The sequence below is a fragment of the Mandrillus leucophaeus genome, unplaced genomic scaffold (genome assembly GCF_000951045.1).
Source record: "Mandrillus leucophaeus isolate KB7577 unplaced genomic scaffold, Mleu.le_1.0 Scaffold125, whole genome shotgun sequence".
NCBI classification, from domain to species: domain Eukaryota; kingdom Metazoa; phylum Chordata; class Mammalia; order Primates; family Cercopithecidae; genus Mandrillus; species Mandrillus leucophaeus.
The window spans coordinates 1,732,420-1,753,549 of NW_012100876.1; the positions used below are offsets into that span (position 1 = coordinate 1,732,420).

The following is a 21,130-nucleotide window of genomic DNA, read 5'->3' on the forward strand; positions in this document are numbered from 1 at the left end:
AATGTAAATGATGAGTTAATGGGTGCAGCACACCAACATGGCACATGTATACATATGTAACAAACCTGCATGTTGTGCACATGTCCCCTAGAACTTAAAGTATAATTTAAAAAAAAAAAAAGAAGAATTAGGCATGCCTTGCTGCCTAAGCTTGATACCCTGGGAAAAAAAAAGAAAATTATAAGTCTAGGTCTTGTCAGTAGGGGATGTTGCCCGTCTTACCTCCCAGCTTCTTTTCCTGGTCTCCACCAAACAAACAAACAAAAAGAAGTAAAGCCAAGGGTCTCCCCTCCATGTAATCCCCTCTCTCAGTTCCACCGCAGATCATGGATTTTTTAGTGAGACACCAACAACCTGGGCCCCAAAGTTTTGTAACTGAGAAGCCTCAGTTTGCCAACTGCCACATCAGGCTGCAGGCCTGCACAGCTTTGGATCGAACATTCCAAAACAGAAATGAGAGATCACAAGGTGCTGTGGCAAGCAGATCAAAGTGGCACACTGGGTAAAGGGCTGCCATCTGAGAACAACAGACTGATCTACAGTAAAACATTCAATATTTGACAAGGCTTTAATCACCATTTAAATCACAACTACTCCAGTATCAAATAGTTCAGCAGATAAAAAGACATGCCCATTTCTGGTTCCTGCAACCAAGCAATTTATAGATGCCAGACTGAAGATGTCAATCTATGTTTCTCATCTCCAGAGTGCTGGGGCATCAGTGTATATCGGCGGGTTAAGAGACAGCTGGTGAAGGAGGGAGGGGACGACTCAACTCCAGTTCAAAGGCACCAGAGCCTGGTCAATATCTGAAGTCTTCTATTAAAATGTCAGATAAATATTTTAGCCATGGGGCTTGTTCCAAAATACTCTTAGAGAACCATTCCAACTTCTTTCTTCTTTAAGTTGGTAATTGATATTCTCTTGCTCACTACAGGATATAAGAAACCTCCTAGAAGACAAAAAAGCCTGTCATTTCCTGCTCGTTCAGAATGCATTCAGCATCCATTTACTTGCTTATTCTGAAAGCTCTGCATTCAGGAGTAAGTGTGAATGGATAAATAAAAAGGCTGAAATCTTATATCCCTGGCTCACATAAAAGCAGTTTTTCACATTTTCCCCAGACCCATTTTTATTCCAAAGTTACCATTTTTAATTCCATTCACAGAATACTTTAATGTAATTGCATACTTTGCCACCAGACCACAATGCCTACCTTTTCCCTTATCACGGACAGGCAGAAAAATTAAATTGTTTCAATTTCTTACCACTGTGATCAGCATTACGCTACCTAATTATAAACACGAATGAGGATGCCACATTAGCCTGCCTCTGTGAAGACACTTTTTTTTTTTTTTTTTAACAGGTTTACTGGTTTTTTACCAACTCTAAGATTTATACTGGGTCAGGGTTTAATGACAAGGAACAGCAAATATGTTTATTAAGTAGGTGTGATGTAGACACCACTGTGTTCACATAGGGGACAAAGCTTGGCACCACTTATTGTCCCTGAACCAGAACACGGCACAGTAAGATGTAATGTCTTTTCTACATGCAATTCAGTCACTACACCCAAATCTTGGCCTAAAATGTACCCAGTGTTCCAGGAAAGGATTTCTCTCCAACTAACAGACTTTGGATATGATGATTATCAGATTCATCACTCCTACTGAGCCCAGGAGCATTAACTATAGGTTGTTTTAAGTCCAGGATGGGCAGCTGTCATAAGCTGAGAAAGACCAAGATTCAAATATCCATTAAATCCCTCTAAAAACTCAAAAGAAAGGGTATCATGAACATCCTGTTCATTCTCTTAGGAACAAGAGGAATATAACAAAGGAGATCAATAAACACAAATGCTTAACTAAAAGCCTTCATACCATTAGATTCCATGGAATAGTCCCTTATATTTTTATATTATGTGAAAATATTTAGAGAGTAAAGTCTTATTCCTTCAGGGTCCACAGTTCATCAGTTCAAAATCATCCAATTTGGGCTAGATCACCATTTTGTGCAGAAGAGCCTACTCAGGCATATTAAGAACAGAAACAAGATGGAAGACAGGGATGTTCTGCCTACTTAAACCATTTCACAGAATCGTTACACAAATTATCAGTACGCAAACAGATGCAACTCTTAAGAACTTCATCTCTTCCTTAGATTTGCTAAAGCAGGTCTGGTAATAATACTTTTCTTTGGTAAACATACTTAGCAGTTTCAGTTTCAGAAACAGATGAAAATGACAACTGCATTTCTTTCAGTCTTAGAATTAAGATACTGTTTACCCATTCAGACTGTACTTTCCCTTAACTGATTCAAGCTAAGGAAATTTTACTGCACTTTTTCTTCAATATTAATATTTTGCCAGTAATTCCTGAAGAGCTACCAGCATACTAATCATTCTAGGCAAATCTGACCCTCTTTCCAACAAACTGCCACAGGATTTCTGCAACCTGTTCCCAACCAACAACTTGCCAGTACTACAAACACCCAATTAGTGAGCAACTACTTTTCCTCTTTGCTGTTATATATAGCTGCATTTAAGGAGCAGAAGATAGAAAACTAAAAGATAGACTATAAAAATAATTCAGGTGATAAGGGGTTACAACACTATTGATTCATTTTTAAATTTTATTTATTTTTTGAGACAGTCTCTCTCTGTCGGCCAGGCTGGAGTGCAGTGGTGCCATCTCAGCTCACCACAACCTCCACCTCTCAGGTCAAGTGATTCTCCTGTCTTAACCTCCCAAGTAGCTGGGATTACAGGCGTGTGCCAACATGTCCAGCTAATTTTTGTATTTTCAGTAGAGACGGGTTTCACCATGTTGACCAGGTTGATCTTGAACTCCTAACCTCAAGTGATCTGCCTGCCTGAGCCTCCCAAAGTGCTGGGATTACAGGTGTGGGCCACCGCACCCGGCCATTGATTCATTTTTATACTTACCAAAGCCAGTTAGTTTCTTCTTACTATTACTATTTTACTATTTAAAAGACAAACTAAAAGTGGTTTCAGCATATTCTACATTTCCAAGGACAGAAAAAGGAAGAAAATGATGAATATGTTATAGACACAGTGTGTGGCAAGCAAAACAAGTTTTTAACAGTCAATTATTATCACACCTTTAGTCTTACATATGGTAGATCAGTTTCCCTGACTCTAATTTTTTAAAGGTATTTTATCCTGTTTATCACTTCTTTTCCTCTTTACTCATATAGGACAGATTTCCATCTGGAGATTTAGGCAGATTATGAAGACCTTCAGAACAGAGTCTTTTTTTGGGGGGGGGGAGGGCGGTGGTAGAAGGAGCTGAATTTTCACTTAACTAAGATTAGAATTGGCTGCTAAGTCAATTCCAACAACATAATCTAGATTTCTATTTATTTTGTAAGGAAGCATTCAGAAAGTTTTGTCTTTTCCTAAGCATGGAAGCCAATATACTATATTTGGAGGCTGTGGGGAAGACAGGTCTATTAAGACTAGGGAAGAGGTGACATCTAAGGAAAGCCTTAGGGTCTTAGACTGAAATTAGGGCTTGGATGTTCCAGGACAAGTGAAGGCAGTGAGCAAAGATATAAGTTATAAAAGAAAAAAGAATGGGTTGGGCATTTACATATATATACACACACAAGCAGTTCCTTCTACCTTGGAAAAATGCCAAAACTTAATGCCATCTATACTTACCTTAAAAACTACATATTTAATACTTTAAGAAGCAGAGAGTTTCTAGTTGAAAAATGTCTCTAGATACACCTCTCGAATACATTACAGACTGTTAACATGTTTAGAAAGAGTAACCACTATTAAATTCTGAAATCAGAGATAAGTAGTCACCCTCATTTCCCAAAGGCTCAAAAGAGAATGATGAGGATGACAAGAGAGACTTAGTTGGGACCTGCAGTACTGAACGACTAGCAATGGATATCTTCTCCCAATACTGCCCATGGATGTGAAATGGAATTAGATTTGAAGATGCTTCATTCTTTACAGTAACAGTTTTAAAATTTCTGGCACTATAAGTACAGTGGGTTGAAGTGTGTGTCCCACAAAAAGATATATCCAGGTCCCAACCTCTGGTCCTTGTAAATGTGACCTTACTTGGAAATAGGGTGTTTGCAAATGTAATTAAGGATCTCAAGAAGAGATTATCCTGGATTTACGGTGGGTCCTAAATCCAATGACTGGTGTCCTTATATGACATGAAAGGTAGACCTGACACACACAAGGAAGAACCCTGTGAAGACGGAGGAAGAGACTGAAGTTATGCTGCCATAAGCCAAGGAATGTCAGGAGCCAGTCAGAAGCCAGAAGAGAAAGGAGTCTCCCCTAGAGCCTATGGAGAGAATGTGGTGCTGCCAATACCTTGATTTCAAAGTTCAGGATTCCAGAACTGTGACAGAATAAACTTCTGTTGTTTTAGGCCACCAAGTTTGCAGTACTTTGTTACAGCATCCCTAGGAATTTAATATAGTAAGTTTGGCAATTATTTATTATTGCTCTGCAATGGTCTAATGCCATTAAAAATATTTTTAATTATTAGGGATACATCATAATTATATTTATTCATGTTGTATACATGATACTCTGATACAAGCATACAATGTGTAATGATCAAATCGGCAATCAGGATATCCTTCACCTCAAGTGTTTTATCATTTCTTTGTGTTAGAAACATTCCAATTCCACTCTTAGTTATTTTGAAAGTCTAATACCATTTAAAAATATTATAGCCTAATGCTGAGAAACTGCACCTCCCATTTTCATGGCCAACTCAGGCTATTTCTGCACAGACTTCTTGAAATATACATGCAATCTAGTGAAAAAGCCCAGAACATAACTGAACTATGTACATTTGCACTTTATTATTATATAATACATTATCCATGATACATTAGGTCTGTTCAGATCACAGTAAAGATGTGCAATATGCCCTCAATATTTATTTCTCCAAAGACAGAAGTGAGCAAGTGGATCTCTGTGACAGGACACATACTCCCAAGCACTACAAAGTCATTTAGAAAAGATCCAGTACAGCTCTTTTAGCAGCATGTCCTGTTATCACTCTTCACTTCTATTACACAAATGTAGGCCTTCTTTATGATCATTTCCAAAAAATAAAATCAATAAACATTAAAAAAATTCTACTAGTATCATCCATACATATATTTTAGTGGCATTTCTTTAGTATACTACCTCTGCTGGTCACAGCAATTTAAAAAAAATGCATTCACAATGCACACAAACATTATTGATTATGACAAACAACGAAATGGTAACAAAAACCCATATTAATTTCAAGCTCCATTAGAAGCAGAAGGAAATATAATCAATGTTTACCAAATAGAAAAGGACAATGCATACATGGCAAAATGCCTTTAAGCTTATAAGTAATGCAAACAATGGACAGTACAAAGTCCTGGACAGTATTTGTCAAAGAATGCGTCAGCATTTCCTTTTTATGAACAGTACTTTAAGTGGCTTATAAACTGACATAATAATTTCACTCTGACTGATAGCACATGGAATTAGGGTGCATTCTCACCTCAAAAAAAGGTACTGATTGAAAAACAGAAGTTCAATTACAAGAGTGCATCAGATTTATGGTATGTGAATTATATCTCAATTAAGCAATTAAAAGAAATGAAAAAAAAGTCCATCAAATAGTATATGTGGCTTTTCTAAAGACAAATCACTGAAAATGTCCAAGTTTACTCTTCTTGGATAACCAACACATTATGAGAAGAATTAAGAGGAGGATCACTCCGTGCCAGGAGGGCAAGCTGGCTTGGCTCTTACACTTGGTTACTAAACAAGAAGTCAGGGGATATGTGTATAGAAGTTTAAGCACAGGTCAACTGAACCACACAATACAACTTAAAACCTCCAATCCCTGTTGATAAAACAGAGTTCCCCCGATCAGGCCAAAGCTAAATCTTCTCCTTTAAGCCTTTGCTGGCAAGAAGATGAAGTCAACAGAGAACTCATTTCAAAACTAGTAAGCCTCAAACTTACTTCAGGTCTAGATGATCAATTCCTAACTAATCAAAAGTTATCTTGGACTGACTATTTTGCATTTTTGAAGCTATTCTGGAACAGCACAACGAAGAGGTGAGTTGTTTTTTGTTTTTGAGACAGGGTCTTGCTCTGTCACCCAGACTTAACTACAGTGGTGCACACAGGAAGGACTCACTGCAGCCTCAACCTCAACCTCCTGGACTCAAGTGATGTTCCCACCTCAGGCTACCGCTGTAGCTGGGACTACAGGCGTGCGCCAGCATACCCCGATAATTTTTTATCTTTGTAGAGACAGAGTGACATAGTTTGAATACATGTCCCTGCCAAATCTCATGTTGAACTGTAATCCCCAATGTTGGGGGTGGGGCCTGGTGGGAGGTGACTGGATCATGGGAGCAGATTTCTCATGAATGGTTTAATACCATCCTCTTGGTGCTGTCCTTATGACAGTGAGTTCTTATAAGATCTGGTGTTTGAAAGTGTGTGGCACCCACTGCCCGCCCCCCGCCACCCCGTCCAACTCTTTCTAGCTCCTGCTTTTACCATGTGACGTGCAAGCTCCCACTTCACCTTTTGCCATGAGTAAAAGCTCCCTGAGGCCTCCCCAGAAGCAGATGCTGGTGCTGTGCTTCTTGTACAGCCTGCAGAACCATGAGCCAATTCAACCTCTTTTCTTTATATATTACCCAGTCTCAGGTATATCTTTATAGCAATGCAAGAATGGCCAAATACAGGGGGTATCACTATGTTGCCCAAGCTGGTCTTGAACTCCTAGGCTCAAACAATCCTCCCACCTCAGCCTCCTACCATGCTGGGATTAGAGGCATGAGCTACTGTGCCTGGCCAAGAGGTGAACTTTTGAAATGGAAGCATCCTTAATCTCAAAGTTCAAAGATTTCTCAGTGGTACAGGACCAAAGCTCTGGTGCGCTCTTTGCAAATTAAGAAATTCTCTTTGATGTAACTGAGCATATATTGTCAGAAAACCATCTAACGGCAGTGTTGAAGGAGGGTATTCTTGATTAAGTACAAGGTTACATGAGATGATCATTATGATTCAATACATTTACAAACCTGTCAATACCTTAAGGTAAAAAAAATGGAGTTTCACATCACTGGAAATGCATGAAGTGCAGCACAAAATGCTGTTGAGTATTCAAAATATCTACTCCAAGAATATCAAAGAAAATGTAAAAAACACTTTGTTTTTCAAACAAACAATTTCTTTGGTATTTTCAACATTAAAAACAAACAAAAACCCTTTCAGCAGGTGCCATTTCTTTCCACATTATTAGGAATACTCCCAAAATATATGGTGATTATTCATCCCTGTTATACGTATTTGTTAACAGATAGCCTCAAGCAGTTGTATGGGGGAGGGGAGCTAAAACTTAAAAAAAAGTTTAAAAGGTATACATGCCATTTTAAGATTACATGGAAATGAGAAGGCAATTATAAGTTGACAGGCAAATATGATTTAGCATATAAAACTGGAAAAACTGGATTTTCATACTTTGGGAACATAGCAGCAATAGGAAAAATATCTATAGTTCTTCAACTCTCAACTCAAAGTACAGTTTTAGGTTTCTGAATTCAAATAAATGCAGTAGAAATGTGGCCATTAGATGGACTAAAATGGTTCTTAGGAAGGGTACTGGGGTAAAGAGTGTTAATTCAAATTGAGCCCAAATAATATTGCCCATTTCTACTAGAATTTGCCTCTGCAGGAGGCATCCTTTCATTTTTAGGTAAATCAACGATAAAAAAAAATAAAATGGTGCCCCACTGTCCCTTCACTAATGCAAATGCAGTGTTCCAATTCCTCAAAAACTAAACAGACTGTGAGTTTTTTCCTTAACAATTTTATGTCAGTTTCTGATTAGATTAAAACAGCTATTGATTGCTAGTGGCATGTTTGGTTAAATGAGACCGGAGTGCTCTATTAGACTATTTCCTGGTGCCACTAATGCAGCCAAACACTTCTTGGAAATCATTGAGTAGGTTTCAGTAAATAGTACTCTAAGTTTTCCCCAGCTCTTTGCCAACCAATACAAGCAAGATGTAAAAAAGAAATGTGGAAGACGAATAGTAAAATTATTTGAGATCCAGCAAAGAAAGCGAAAGAAACTTGAGACTAATGTCTCTGAGCCTTGGATTAAACCCAAGGAAAGAAGAGAAATCTGTTCTCCTAATTATAATAATCTAAAAAGTGCAGGTTGGAATTGCTTTCTTAAATTCAGCTACACAGAGAGCTCTGAAAATAACCCAATGTTTTCCACTATACCTCCAAAGCTGAATCTACTGTTCTCTTAATATCTGAGGAAGAAGAAAATTAACAAAGAAAACCGAAATTCCTTAATCAGCTGGTTAATAAAGGGCCAGGGTCTTCAGCCTGGGTTATATGCTCTGGGTTCCACCTGCACTTGGCAGTCCTTACCTGAATGTCGGTGTCCTTCACGGGCTCAAGAGGCTCAAAGGTGGTGGCTGCACTCAGACTCTCCAATCGCTGGGAGATGTGGGATATGTCAAGTCCCCGAGACCCAAGTAGAACTGACCTATGTGAGGATACACAATAGGGAGACATAAGTAAGGGGAAAAGTAGGATTAGGACATCTAATATGCTTCATCAAATACTGGAGAGTATTTTCCATTCAAAACTTCCTATATACTGTCCAGACACTTTTACATAGTTGTTTTATATCTTTCCATAGAAATCACATGGAATAAGAGCCATAACACTGTAGTTTGTAGTAACAGATTCAAATTCTAAGCATGCCTGAATTTGAGAGCCTTGTCTAGAATAAAACAATACTACTACCATAGGCTAGACTGCTCCAAACATGTCATAGTAAAGAAACCCATGAGGTACATGCTATCATTCATCCCCATTTTATGGATGAGAGAACTAAGGTATAAACAGGTTAACCAGCTTGCCCAAAGTCACAGAGTCAGGAAGTGGCAGAGGCAGGTCTTCTAGTTCTGCAGCACAATTCTTTTTTTTTTTTTTTTTTTTGACAGAGTCTCACTCTGTCGTCCAGACTGGAGTGTGGAGTGCAGTGGCAGGATCTCGGCTCACTGCAACCTCCGCCTCCGAGGTTCATGTGATTCTCCTGCCTCAGCCTCCCGGGTTGTATAGCACAACTCTTAACCACCATCCTACACTTACAGCCTCCGTAGATGGATATAGTGAACTATAACATTGTAGAAGTTTCAGGAGTAACCTAGTATAAACGTCATTCATGAGCTAAGGAAACTAAAGGTTCAAGGTGATCAATGATTTGCCCAGGAGCAATCAAACCAGAATTCAAGGTCAGTTCTCCATGGCTTCCCTTCAAAAGCCAAACACCATCTTTAGCACATCTGCAGGTTCCCTCTCTGCTGCCCAGTCTAATAATATAGAAGGCTGTTATCTGACCAGTAAATGCTTTTGAAGAGAAATGGGAATAATAATAGTCAGCTTTATTTCTACTCACCTGGGGCAAGGTAACAATGTAAGGGTTGTTTTTTTAAAGAAAAGATTGCACTAATATCTAGAACACTCTCTGGAAAAAAGAAACTTATGGGAACTCAATTAATTTAACTTAATTTTATTTTATTTACAGACAGGGTCTTGCTGTGTTGCCCAGGCTGGTCTCAAACTCCTGGCCAAGCAATCCTCCTGCCTCAGCCTCCAAAAGTGCTGGGATTACAGGCGTGAACCATCACATCCAGTCCATTAATTTGTAGACTGTTTCTGGACTATAAATTAGTACTGAAAACTTTCACTGATAACATTTGTGTTCACTTTGAGTAATTTAATAGTCAGTATACCAATAGGTATAACACCTAAAAGTTTCAATCCTGAACTAACAGACTTATTGGAGAAGAGAAAGAATTTCACATATGTAGTTCTAATCCAATAAATACTACAGCAACAGATTACATTTACCCAGAGGTTCCTTCCTATAGATTTTTGTCTCTTCCAGGTCAACTATGATGTCATTCCCGGGGCTTTCCCTCCAGGCTGCCATATATTTCCTCTCTCCTCTAATAATCCTAAATAGTTAACTCTCTATAAGAGTGGGTCTCCCTTCTCAAAAGAAGACATTTATGCAGTCAACAAACATATGAAAAAAAGCTCAATATCACCGATCATTAGAGAAATGCAAATCAAAACCACAATGAGATACCATCTCACGCCAGTCAGAATGGCGATTATAAAAAAGTCAGGAAACAATAGATGTTGGCAAGGCTGTGGAGAAACAGGAATGCTTTTACACTGTTGGTGGGAGTGTAAATTAGTTCAACCATTGTGGAAGACAGTGTAGCAATTCCTCAGGGATCTAGAAACAGAAATACCATCTGACCCACCAATCCCACTACTGAGTATATATCCAAAGGATTATAAATCATTCTACTATAAAGACACAAGCACACATATGTTTACTGCAGCACTATTTACAACAGCAAAGATTTGGAACCAATCCAAATGTCCATCAATGATAGACTGGTAAAAGAAAATGTGGCACATATACACCATGGAATACTATGCAGCCATCAAAAAGACTGAGTTCATGTCCTTTGCAGGGACCTGGATGAAGCTGGAAGCCATCATTCTCAGCAAACTAACACAGGAACACATAACCAAACACTGCATGTTCTCACTCATAAGTGGGAGTTGAACAATGAGAACACAATGGACACAGGGAGGGGAACAACACACATTGGAGCCTGTCAGGGGGTGAGGGACAAGGAGAGGGAGAGCATTAGGACAAATACCAAATTCATGTGGCGCTTAAAACCTAGATGGCAGGTTGATAAGTGCGGCAAACCACCACAGCACATGTATATCTATGTAACAAACCTGGACATTCTGCACGTGCATCCAGGAACTTAAAGTAAAATTTTTAAAAATTAAAAAAAAAAAAAAGAAAAAAAAGAGTGGGTCTCAACCCTGGTTGCACATTAGAATCACCTAGTTTCAGGAGTAACCTAGTCCAAACTTTCCTCCCAACGACTATGATCAGTTGTGATTAATATTGGACTCAAACTCGGGCTCAAGAGATCCTCCTGTCTTGGCCTCCCAAGTAGCAGGAACTAAGGATGCTTGCCACTGCACCCAGCTTTACAATTTATCATTTAAAGTATACAATTTGGTTATTTATTTTTGAGACAGAGTCTCGCTCTGTTGCCCAGGATAGTGCAGTGGTGCAATCTCAGCTCTCTGCAACCTCCAGTTCCCAGGTTCAAGCAATTCTTGTGCCTCAGCCTCTCCAGTACCTGGCACTACAGGTGCATGCCACCACACTCAGCTAATTTTTGTATTTTTACTAGAGACAGGGTTTCCCCATGTTGGCCAGGCTGGTCTTGAACTCCTGGCTCAAGTGATCCACCCACCTTGGCCTCCCAAAGGGCTGGGATTACAGGTGTGAGCCACCATGCCTGGCCTACAATTCAGTGATTTTTATGTATTCATAAAATTGTACAACCATCACTACAATCAATTTTAGAATATTTTCATCACCCCAAAAAGCAACCCCTGACCAATAGGTAGTGATTCCCCATTACCCCCCAAACCTCCCCCATCCCTTGGCAACTACTAATCTACTTTCTGTCTCTATAAATTTGCCTATTCCGGACATTGCTCATAAATGCAATCACAATACACAGTCTTTGTAACTGGCTTCTTTCATTTAACATAATGCTTTCAAGGTTCATTCATGTCGAAACATGTATTAGTACTTCATTCCTTTTTATTGCCAAATAGTATTCCATTGCATGGACATACCACATTTTATGTATCCGCTCATCAGTGGATGGGCATTTGGATTATTTCCACTTTTGGCTATTATTTTTAAAAGATGCCATGAACATTCCTGCACAAGTTTTGGTGTGAGTATACATTTCCATTTCTCTTAGGTATATACCTAGGAGCAGAATTGCTGGGTCATATAACCCTATGCTTAATCTTTTGAGGAAATGCCAGACTGTTTTCCAAAGCAACTATACCATTTTACATTCCCACCAGCAATGTATAAAGATTCCAATTTTTCCCACATCCTCACCAACACTTGTTACTATCTTTTTTATTACAGCCATTGTAGTGGCCCACCCATTTAAAGCTATTATAGAAAAAAATTAAATACACAAAATTTTGGGAGCCTCCCAACAGCCATCAGAGAATGTAGAGAAATGTCTGGATATCCAGGCAGAAGTCAGCTACAGGGGCAGAGCCCTCATGGAGAATCTACTAAGCAATGTGGAGGGGAAATGTGGGGTTGCAGCCCCCACAAAAAGTCCCCACTGGAGCAGTGCCTAGTGGAGTTGTGAGAAAAAAGTCACCATCCTCCAGAACTCAGAATGGTAGACCCACTGACGGCTTGCACCATGTGCCTAGAAAAGCCATAGGTGCTCAACACTAGCCCATGAAAGCAGCCAAGGGGGCTGTACCCTGTAGAGCCAAAGGAGCATAGATGCCCAAGGTCTTGGGAGCCTACCTATTGCATCAGTGTGCTTGGATGTGAGACATGGAGTCAAATAAAATTATTTTGGAGCTTTAAAATTTAATGACTGCCTTTCCGGGTTTTGGACTTGCATGGGGTCTGTAGCCCCTTTGTTTTGGCCAATTTCTCCCTGTTGGAATGGGAACATTTGCCCAATGCCTGTACCACCATTGTATCTTGGAGGTAACTAATTTGTTTTTGGTTTTACAGGCTCATAGGCAAAAAGACATGCCTTGTCCCAGATGAGACTTTGGACTTGGACTTTTGAGTTAATGCTAGAATGAGTTAAGACATTGGGGGTCTGTTTGGAAGCCATGACTGTGCTTTGAAATGTGACAAGGACATGAGATTTGGGAGGGGCTAGATGTGGAATGATATGGTTTGGCTCTGTGTTCCCACTCAAATCTCATGTCGAACTGTAATCCTCAATGTTGGAGGGGGCACCCAGTGGGAGATGACTGGACTATGGGAGCAGACTTCCCCTTTGCTGTTCTCATGACAGTGAGTTCCCATAACATTTGGTTGTTAAAGAGTACGTAGCACTTCCCCCTTCACCCTCTATCCTGCTCCACCATGTGAAGATGTGCCTGTTTCCCCTTCACCTTCTGCCATGATTATAAGCTTCCTGAGACCTCCCCAGCCAGGCTTCCTGTACACCCTGTGAAAATGTGAATCAATTAAACCTCTTTTCTTCATTAAAAAAAAAAAAAATTAAAATAGTAAACCTCCTTATACCCATCACCCAGCCCCAACAATTTGCAGGTCATAGCCAACCCTGTTTCATCTACATCCCTACCTATTTTTCTCTATCAACAAATATGCTTATTTTGAAGCATATCCAAGATATTGCCTGATTTTTTCACAACTTTTAAATTTGTGTTTGTTTAAATGAAATCCAAATAAGGTCTCTACTTGTGGATGGTTAATATTAATATGCCTCCTAAATCTCTTTTCATCAACAGGTTGCCCCTCCATCTCATTTTTTTTCTTATAATCTCTTTGTTGAAGACTCTGGATTATTTATCTTGTAAAGCGGTGTTACTCAAGCTTTAAATGTACATGTGATGACAAAGGTACAGAGCAGAAAAAAAAAGTGCATATGAATCACCTGGAAACCTTGTTAAAAATGTAGATTCTGATTTAATAGGTCTGGGATGGGGCCTGAGAGTCTCCATTTATAAAAAGCTCATGGTTGATGCCGATGCTGTTGATCCACTGACTACACTCACAGTAGCAAGTCTATAGTTTCCCACAGAAAACGTTTTACTGACGGAATCCCCATGATATCATTTAACAAGCTCCTTTGTCCTCTATATTTCCTGCAAATTCAAAGTTCCAAGGGTTTGATTAGATTGAGGTACCACTATTTTTATGGCTAGATTACTATATACTTTACATTAAGAGGTATTTAATATCTGCTTATGTCCACCTGAAATATTTGCAGTCTTGATGATGATTGCTTAGATCCATTTACTCCTCAGTGGTTGCAAAATGGTGGTATCCTAATTCCATCTTTATTAGCTAGAATACTTCCATTCCAAGAAACTCTAAAATCAACTATGTAATTACCCTGAATAATGAGCTGGTTCTTTAGTACTCTCCAAAGGCAATCAATGAGTTTTGTTTTAGTATATAAACTCATAAATTTTAAACATATTTGATATGTTTCAATCCAATGCAATTATCCTAATCGATGATCAAATCATCTCATCTTTGGCCAGTAGAAGCCTCTTCAACTTGGTTTCTGGGTCCTTTTGACATGACTGTCCTAGCATCACTTGTTGAAAAGACTGTTCTTTTCACACTGAATGGTTTAAGTACCCTTGTTGAAAATCAGCTGATCACAGACACAAGGGTTTATCTGGATTAATAATTCCATTCCATCAATCTACGTTGAAAATCAGCTGATCACAGACACAAGGGTTTATCTGGATTAATAATTCCATTCCATCAATCTACATGTCTGTCATTAGGCCAGTACCATAGTCTTAATTACTGTGACTCTGTAGTAAATTTTGAAATTGCAAGTGTGATTCTTCCAACTTTCTTCTGCTTTTTAAAGATTGTTTTGGCTATTCTAGGTCTCTTGCATCTCCATATGGATTTCAGAATCAACTAGTCACTTTCTGCAAAAAATCCCAGCTGGGATTTTCATAGAGACTGTGTTGAATCTGTACACCAATTTAGGGAATATTAATATATTACTATTAAGTCTTCTGATCCATGAACATGGGATGTCTTTCACCTGTTTTCTTATACAAATGATAGAGTACTAAACACTTTTCTCTACCTTGCCTTTTTTACTTAATATGTCCTGGAATCACTCCATGTTACTGCATACTCTCATTCCTTTGTACTACTGAAGAGTACTCTACTACATAGACATACTACATTATTCCACTAGTCACCTACTGATGGACATTTGCTTTCAATTTTTGCTATTACAAATAATGCTGTAATGAATATCCTTGTGCACAGGGTTTTCTTGGGTGTTTTTTGCCAGTATATCTTTGGGACAAAACCCTAGAAGTGGAATTGCTGGGTCAATTTTGTTAGCTATGTCTAAATTTTGTCCCATGGTGCTGTACTTTATCAGACACATAAGAAAGTATCCGGTGCCAAAATAATTTTAACGTATACCAGGATTTTGAGAACCTCAGAATTTAAAAATTAGCTACTAGAATTGTTAGAAAAGAAAGGTCATTTAAGTGGTGTACATCTGTAGAAACTGTTCAGTGTGTGGCTTATGCAGTGTATGGCTTACATGATGCATATGCAGGGAGAGAAAGGACTGATGAAGGAGACAGGGAATCTAGGGTAGGGATGGCTTTATAAAGAAAGCCTGTACTAGAAACTTTCAGTCTGTAAGGGTGGAAAAATCCTTAGAAGGTTCCCTGCCTTCTACCTGCTTCAATTTCCAAAAGCCAGGCAGTCCCCCATGAGCAAAAAGTCACGGAAGCTGGAGTCTCCTTCCAGTTCCAGGAGAGTAAAAGGACAAGGACTGTTCCCAGCATACATGGGAAGCACATAAAATGTCAGGAGGCCTGGGTTCAAGTCTCACCTGTCACTTACTGAAAATCTTGGATACATCACCTTTCCAAGCCTCAGTTTCTTCCTCTGTTAAATGTGGGGAAAAATGCCTATCCTACCTCTCAGGCACTGCAGACCAGTCAGGACAGTCCCTATGACAATCCTTCAGAAACTGAAAAGTACCATACAAATATGAGGAATTCTTACTAAGTTGGATTTGAAATTCCAGCCTGGCCACTCACTATTGACTTTCCTCAAGTTTAAAACACACATAACACTTTCACAGGGTTATTTTTAAAAGAAATTACATAATGCGTATAAAGTGTGTGGCACGGTGCCTGACAAACAGTAAGAGCTTAAACAACAGCTTATAGTATTATCACAAGGAGAGTTATAACGTGCTGTAAAACTTTGGGGAAATAAATGTTTATATATGCTTTGCATGAACATGGAAAAGTATGTGAAAAAATAAGCAAATTAATAACATTGGTTATGTTGGAAGACAAAGTTAGGGAGAAAGAGTGACTACTGGCTTTTCCTTTATACACCTCTAGGTTGTCTGATTTCAGAGTCTGAATGGAAAAATCTAGTGCAGCATATTTGATGAGAAAAGAGGGGTATGCAATTGATGATGGGCACCCTCTGACCTCCTGGGCTCAAACAATCCTCCTACCTCAGCCTCTCAAGTAGCTGGGACTACAGGTGCGTGTCACCATGCTCAGCTAATTTTCTGTAGATGGGTTTTGCCATGTTGTCCAGGCTGGTCTTGAACTCCTGAGTTCAAGCGATTCACCTGCCTCAGCCTCCCAAAGTGCTGGGGTCACAGGCATGAGCCACGGCACCCAGCTCACTATTCTGTTTCAGTTGATCAATGTGCATATGAGTATTCATTCATTTTATTATCTATACCAGAGTCAGCAAACTTTTTCTGTAAACAGCATATAGTAAACATTTCAGGCTTTGCAGGGGACATGATCTCTGTCAAAACTACTCAACTCTCATACTGTAGCACAAAAGCAGCACAGACAATACAAATAAGCCTGGCTGTGTTCCCATAAAACTTTAAGGCTGGATGTAGCTCATGGGCTGCAAACCCAGATTTACATCTTTATATATGTTAGGCATGCTCTTCTTTATGTGTGAAAAAATTGAACAATTTTAAAAGATCAAACACACACATTAAAAAAAGCTACCAACGCTATTCTCTAAAACAAAATATTCAACACAGTGTATTTGGACAAATAAATAAATTTGGCACATAACATTTCAACCTTAAATCTATAATCTAAAATCTTAAAGACAGAATTTTCTTTCAAAACTTATTTCATGTAAGAAAATTTTTCCTACTCAGTTCTCTCTTCTGCCCTCATATTGTATGTACTAAAATATTCACACCACACTTTATGTCTCTGCCTATCAAGAAGATGGAAAAATACAGTCATCAGCCCTTTGGTTTCTTTTTAAGCACCTGCCCCACCCTATACCCATTCTTTCAACATTCCAACTTCCTCCTCCCTAAAATAATGAATTTGAGGTAGAAAGAGATGAAAAAGAATGGAAATTTACAAGAAAAAGAGCATGACCAATAATTGTTACCAAGAAAACATTTTCCCTTTTTGCTCTTAATAGGTTGTAAAGCTGATGCAATTAAATTATAACTATAGCAACTCAGCTGGCATCATGGGCCTTTCGCTTCAGCAGCATCTTTGCATACAGCACAAAGCCTGCATGCTCAAGACTGGGGGTAACCGTAGGCAGCCAGGAGAAGCAGGTAAGGAGCCTACAGGGAAGGCAAGTTAGCAGAAGTGTCTAAAGCCTGGTTGGGCTGTCAGAAAGCAGTGTAGGGAAGCAGTTGGCTGCACTTAGCTGCAAGGCTGCAGGGTGAAAAATCCCTGCCAGGGTTCCTCTGACTTGCCTTTACCAATGCCAACAGAACCAAAACCAACTAGTTATTTTAGAAAATAACATTTTGGGGAGGCCTACAGAAGAATTTCCACAACATCCTTACTGACTCGACAGAGCAGCCAAAACATTCAGCTCTCAAGAACAAGAATGTAGCCCACTCCTACATAATACTCCCGTGACATCTGTTAAATGCTTAGAGCAGACAATGTCCCACATTAACACTAGCACTTAGTTCTTTCTCAAGTTCAAGGAATGAAGACTGAGGAGATGACTGACAATTTCCCATATTTCCTGCACAGAATTTCAGTGTCTTTCCAGACCCATCAAAGGCACAAGTAGCAGCACCCTCTCCATCCTCCCATGCCCTTCCATCACGATCAGAGGAGTATGCGCTCTGGAGTCAGCCTCACTAGGTATGAATCCTTACTTTACCACTCGCCAGCTGTGTGATCTGGAAGTTACTTGCCTTCTCTGAGCCTTTGTTGCTCAACTGTAATGTGGAGATTGTAGCCTAATGATGGTTGTGAAAATTAAGCAAAACCTTAAGTCTAGCCAAGCTTGTAACACACAGTAAATAATCAGTAAATCACATCTCTTAAGGAAAGCAGCATAGTTTTTTTCTGCCCCACTCCCCACATTATAAGCTCCTTGAGAGCAAGAACCATGTCTAATTCATGGTTGTCGCCCCAGAGATAGTCCAGACCTGGCACAGCGTGGATCCTAAACACATGTTTGTGGAATCAACAGCCCAACTGATGCTGTGTGGCAGCAGTGGCTGCCAGCCCAGTCAGTCAGCACTTTTCCCCAGCTGCACTCTCTTGGGGCTCACCCACTCTCCTGTTCTACAATCAGCTGGGGGCACTGTATTTCCAAGGCCTTTCAGAAGCAGCCTCCCAGGTCAGTGAAAACAAGCAGACAGAATCACTCCTCACTTGGATGGTTTCACATCACTAACTGCTCATCAATTTCTTCCAAATGCTCTTAAAACCTGTCCTCATCACTGAGTGCTCTCTGGCTTTGAAGGTAACACTTATCTGTGGGGCCCATATGTATTAACATAACAGGAGCCATTTATGACCCAACGGTCATTGACCCCAAGCAGGAACTACTGTGACCAGATTCAGCATGACAGAACTCTTTTACCCCCTCCTACCTTGTGATCATCTCTCCTTGTGATATCAGCTCATCATCTCTCCCTGTGATCTCAGACAGGCTAGAAAACCTGAGAAGCAGGGAAACAAACCAAGGCTGCTGTCCTTTTATAAAACCTTTCTGAGTTCCCAAGAATCTGGCTAGTGGCTGTCATTCACAGATTGGATCTGAATTCAAGGCAGGAAAGAAGAAACAGATCCTGCCCCTAAGCCACCCAGTACTAAAGGGGCCTCCCTACCAGTACTCACGCCTTGACATCTGCCGTCTCCTGGGACGTGCGTGTGAGGGTACGGGAACGCAGGCGCTCGCCCGCCTGTTGGATCTCCTGTAAGTTCCGCTCCACATGGGGAAGCTCTGAGATGCCCTCAGTCTCAGCAGCAAGCTGTTCAGCTTGCTGAAGGAGCTCACCAAACCCCTCAGTATCCATTGGAGATGCAGATCCTAGATGGGAGAAAAAATGAAAAGATCTAAATCAAGGGAAAGACAGGTTTCAAACACTGCCTGAATCTGTTACAAGCTTAACGAAACAGCAGAACTTTTTGTAAACAGACGAGGACACAGCTCATCAACAAGCAGGATTTGTTCCTGAACATAGCCCAAGAACAGGCCTGACAGAGAAAATGAGTCAGGCTGTGAAAAAACAGATCATTTCTGTGCATATTGACAGCCCCAAGATTGATTTCTGCCATCAGAACAAATGCATGGATATCAAGTCACGGACCAGAATTCCTGCCTCCTTCCACAGACTCAAAGCAGATAAGGAAATGGAAACCACTGTGGCAACCTCTAGGAGGCTTAAAGAACAGTCACCTTATACCTCTTATTCTTCACCCATCTTAGAAAAACACTACCACCCCAAAAGCACCAGGCAATTTATAAGACCTTATCTCAAATGATCCTCACAACCACTCTGTGAGGCTCCTGAGTAGAAAGAACAAATTCCAGTCCACAGAGGCTGAGTTACATGTCGAGAATACTCTCTACTGTGATTTGGTTGAACCAAGACCAGGAAAACAGGTAATCTCTGGACTAACCACCACTAACTCTCCCTCTCTCCCCTACTGTTATTCTAATACACCTGCTCCTTCACTAACATAGAATAAATTCTTTTTTTTTTCTTTTTTTTTTTATACTCATGTCCAGGTCTCCAATCATACATTCTTTATCTTACAAGGTTACTGAGAGCACAGATCTGTGCCTGCTTGTTATATACAACATTCAGGATATTCGATTTGTTACTGTACCTGCTACTTTGAGAAATGCCAATAGTACAGAATATATACTGCACTATTCTTATATAAGATTCTTGACCAAGAGAATGTTTTTAACTCCTACCACTAATTAAATCAACAGAAGATAAAAAGTAGCACCATGGTAAGAAAATTGGCTGGGCATGGTGGCTCACGCCTATAATGCCAGCACTCTGGGAGGCCTAGGCGGGTAGATTGCCTAAGGTCAGGAGTTAGAGACCAGCCTAGCCAACATGGCGAAACCCCCATCTCTACTAAAAATACAAAAATTAGCTGGGTGTGGTGGCACACACCTATAATCCCAGCTACTCGGGAAGCTGAGGCAGGAGAATCACTTGAACCACGGGGGCGGGGGCGGGGGGACGGAAGGTTGCAGTAAGCCGAGATCACACCACTGCATTCCAGCCTGGGTAACAGAGTGAGACTGTCTTGGGGAAAAAAAAAAAAAAATTACATTGCTAAATGGTTAATAAGAAAATTTTTTGTTAAAAAAATTACTTGTACAATAGCTCTTGTTATACTTTTTTCCTTTTTTTGGGAGACAGAGTCTCGCTCTGTCAGCCAGGCTGTAGTGCAGTAGCGTGATCTTGACTCACGGTAAGCTCCGCCTCCCAGATTCAAGCAATTCTCATGCCTCAGCCTCCCAAGTCGCTGGGATTACAGCGTGCACCACCACACCCAACCAGGGTGACACTACCGGCTTTTTTGTATTTTTAGTAGAGACAGGTTTTGTCATGTTGGCGAATAATTATATGTCAGCTATGAAGCACAGGTTAATTGTCAAAAGGACACTGTTACTGCCATAAATCCATTAAGAACTTTTAAGAATGAGCATTAAAGGACATTAACTTTAAAGGCAAGGAAACAAGGGTAAAACAAAAATAGCTCAGCTGGAGTAAACATAAAGCCACTTCGGTATTCTTTATGAAGTTCCAAGCTGACTTTAACCTTCAACAAAAATTAACATATACAGTAACTCTTAACCTCAAGTTTCTAAACAAATATTGTAATTTTTTTGACCCAATATAATCAGGCTGTAATTTGCAATCTTATTTTGTGAGAAAATGGGGATGGGAGAATTAGGAAGGTATCCTCAAGGAGAGAGGAAGAAACACAAGAATTTTGAGGAGAGGGGCATTTTTAAACAACTACTCCGCCCTGACAAAGAAATATGTTTTCTCAGGAATGTTCAAGGCCAATGACATTCTACTAATTACACAAAACCATGGTCATTCACCAGAAAGGGAAAAGAAAAGCAAAGCATTCCCTTCTCCGGATCCCCACCCCACCCCCGCCCCC

General features: G+C 40.0%; 1 protein-coding gene across 2 annotated transcripts in view; it reads right to left on the reverse strand.

Moving 5' to 3' along the window:
* NUP93 (nucleoporin 93kDa) overlaps positions 1 to 21,130 on the reverse strand; it is a 114,178-nt gene that overhangs the window by 78,694 nt on the left and 14,354 nt on the right. For both annotated transcript variants that reach the window (XM_011971871.1, XM_011971875.1), the window contains 2 exons: positions 18,830 to 19,022; positions 8,450 to 8,567 (listed from right to left, as the gene is read on the reverse strand). In XM_011971871.1, the coding sequence (XP_011827261.1) occupies positions 8,450 to 8,567; positions 18,830 to 19,008 (297 nt within the window). In that variant the 5' untranslated portion in view covers positions 19,009 to 19,022. The remainder of the gene's footprint in view (positions 1 to 8,449; positions 8,568 to 18,829; positions 19,023 to 21,130) is intronic.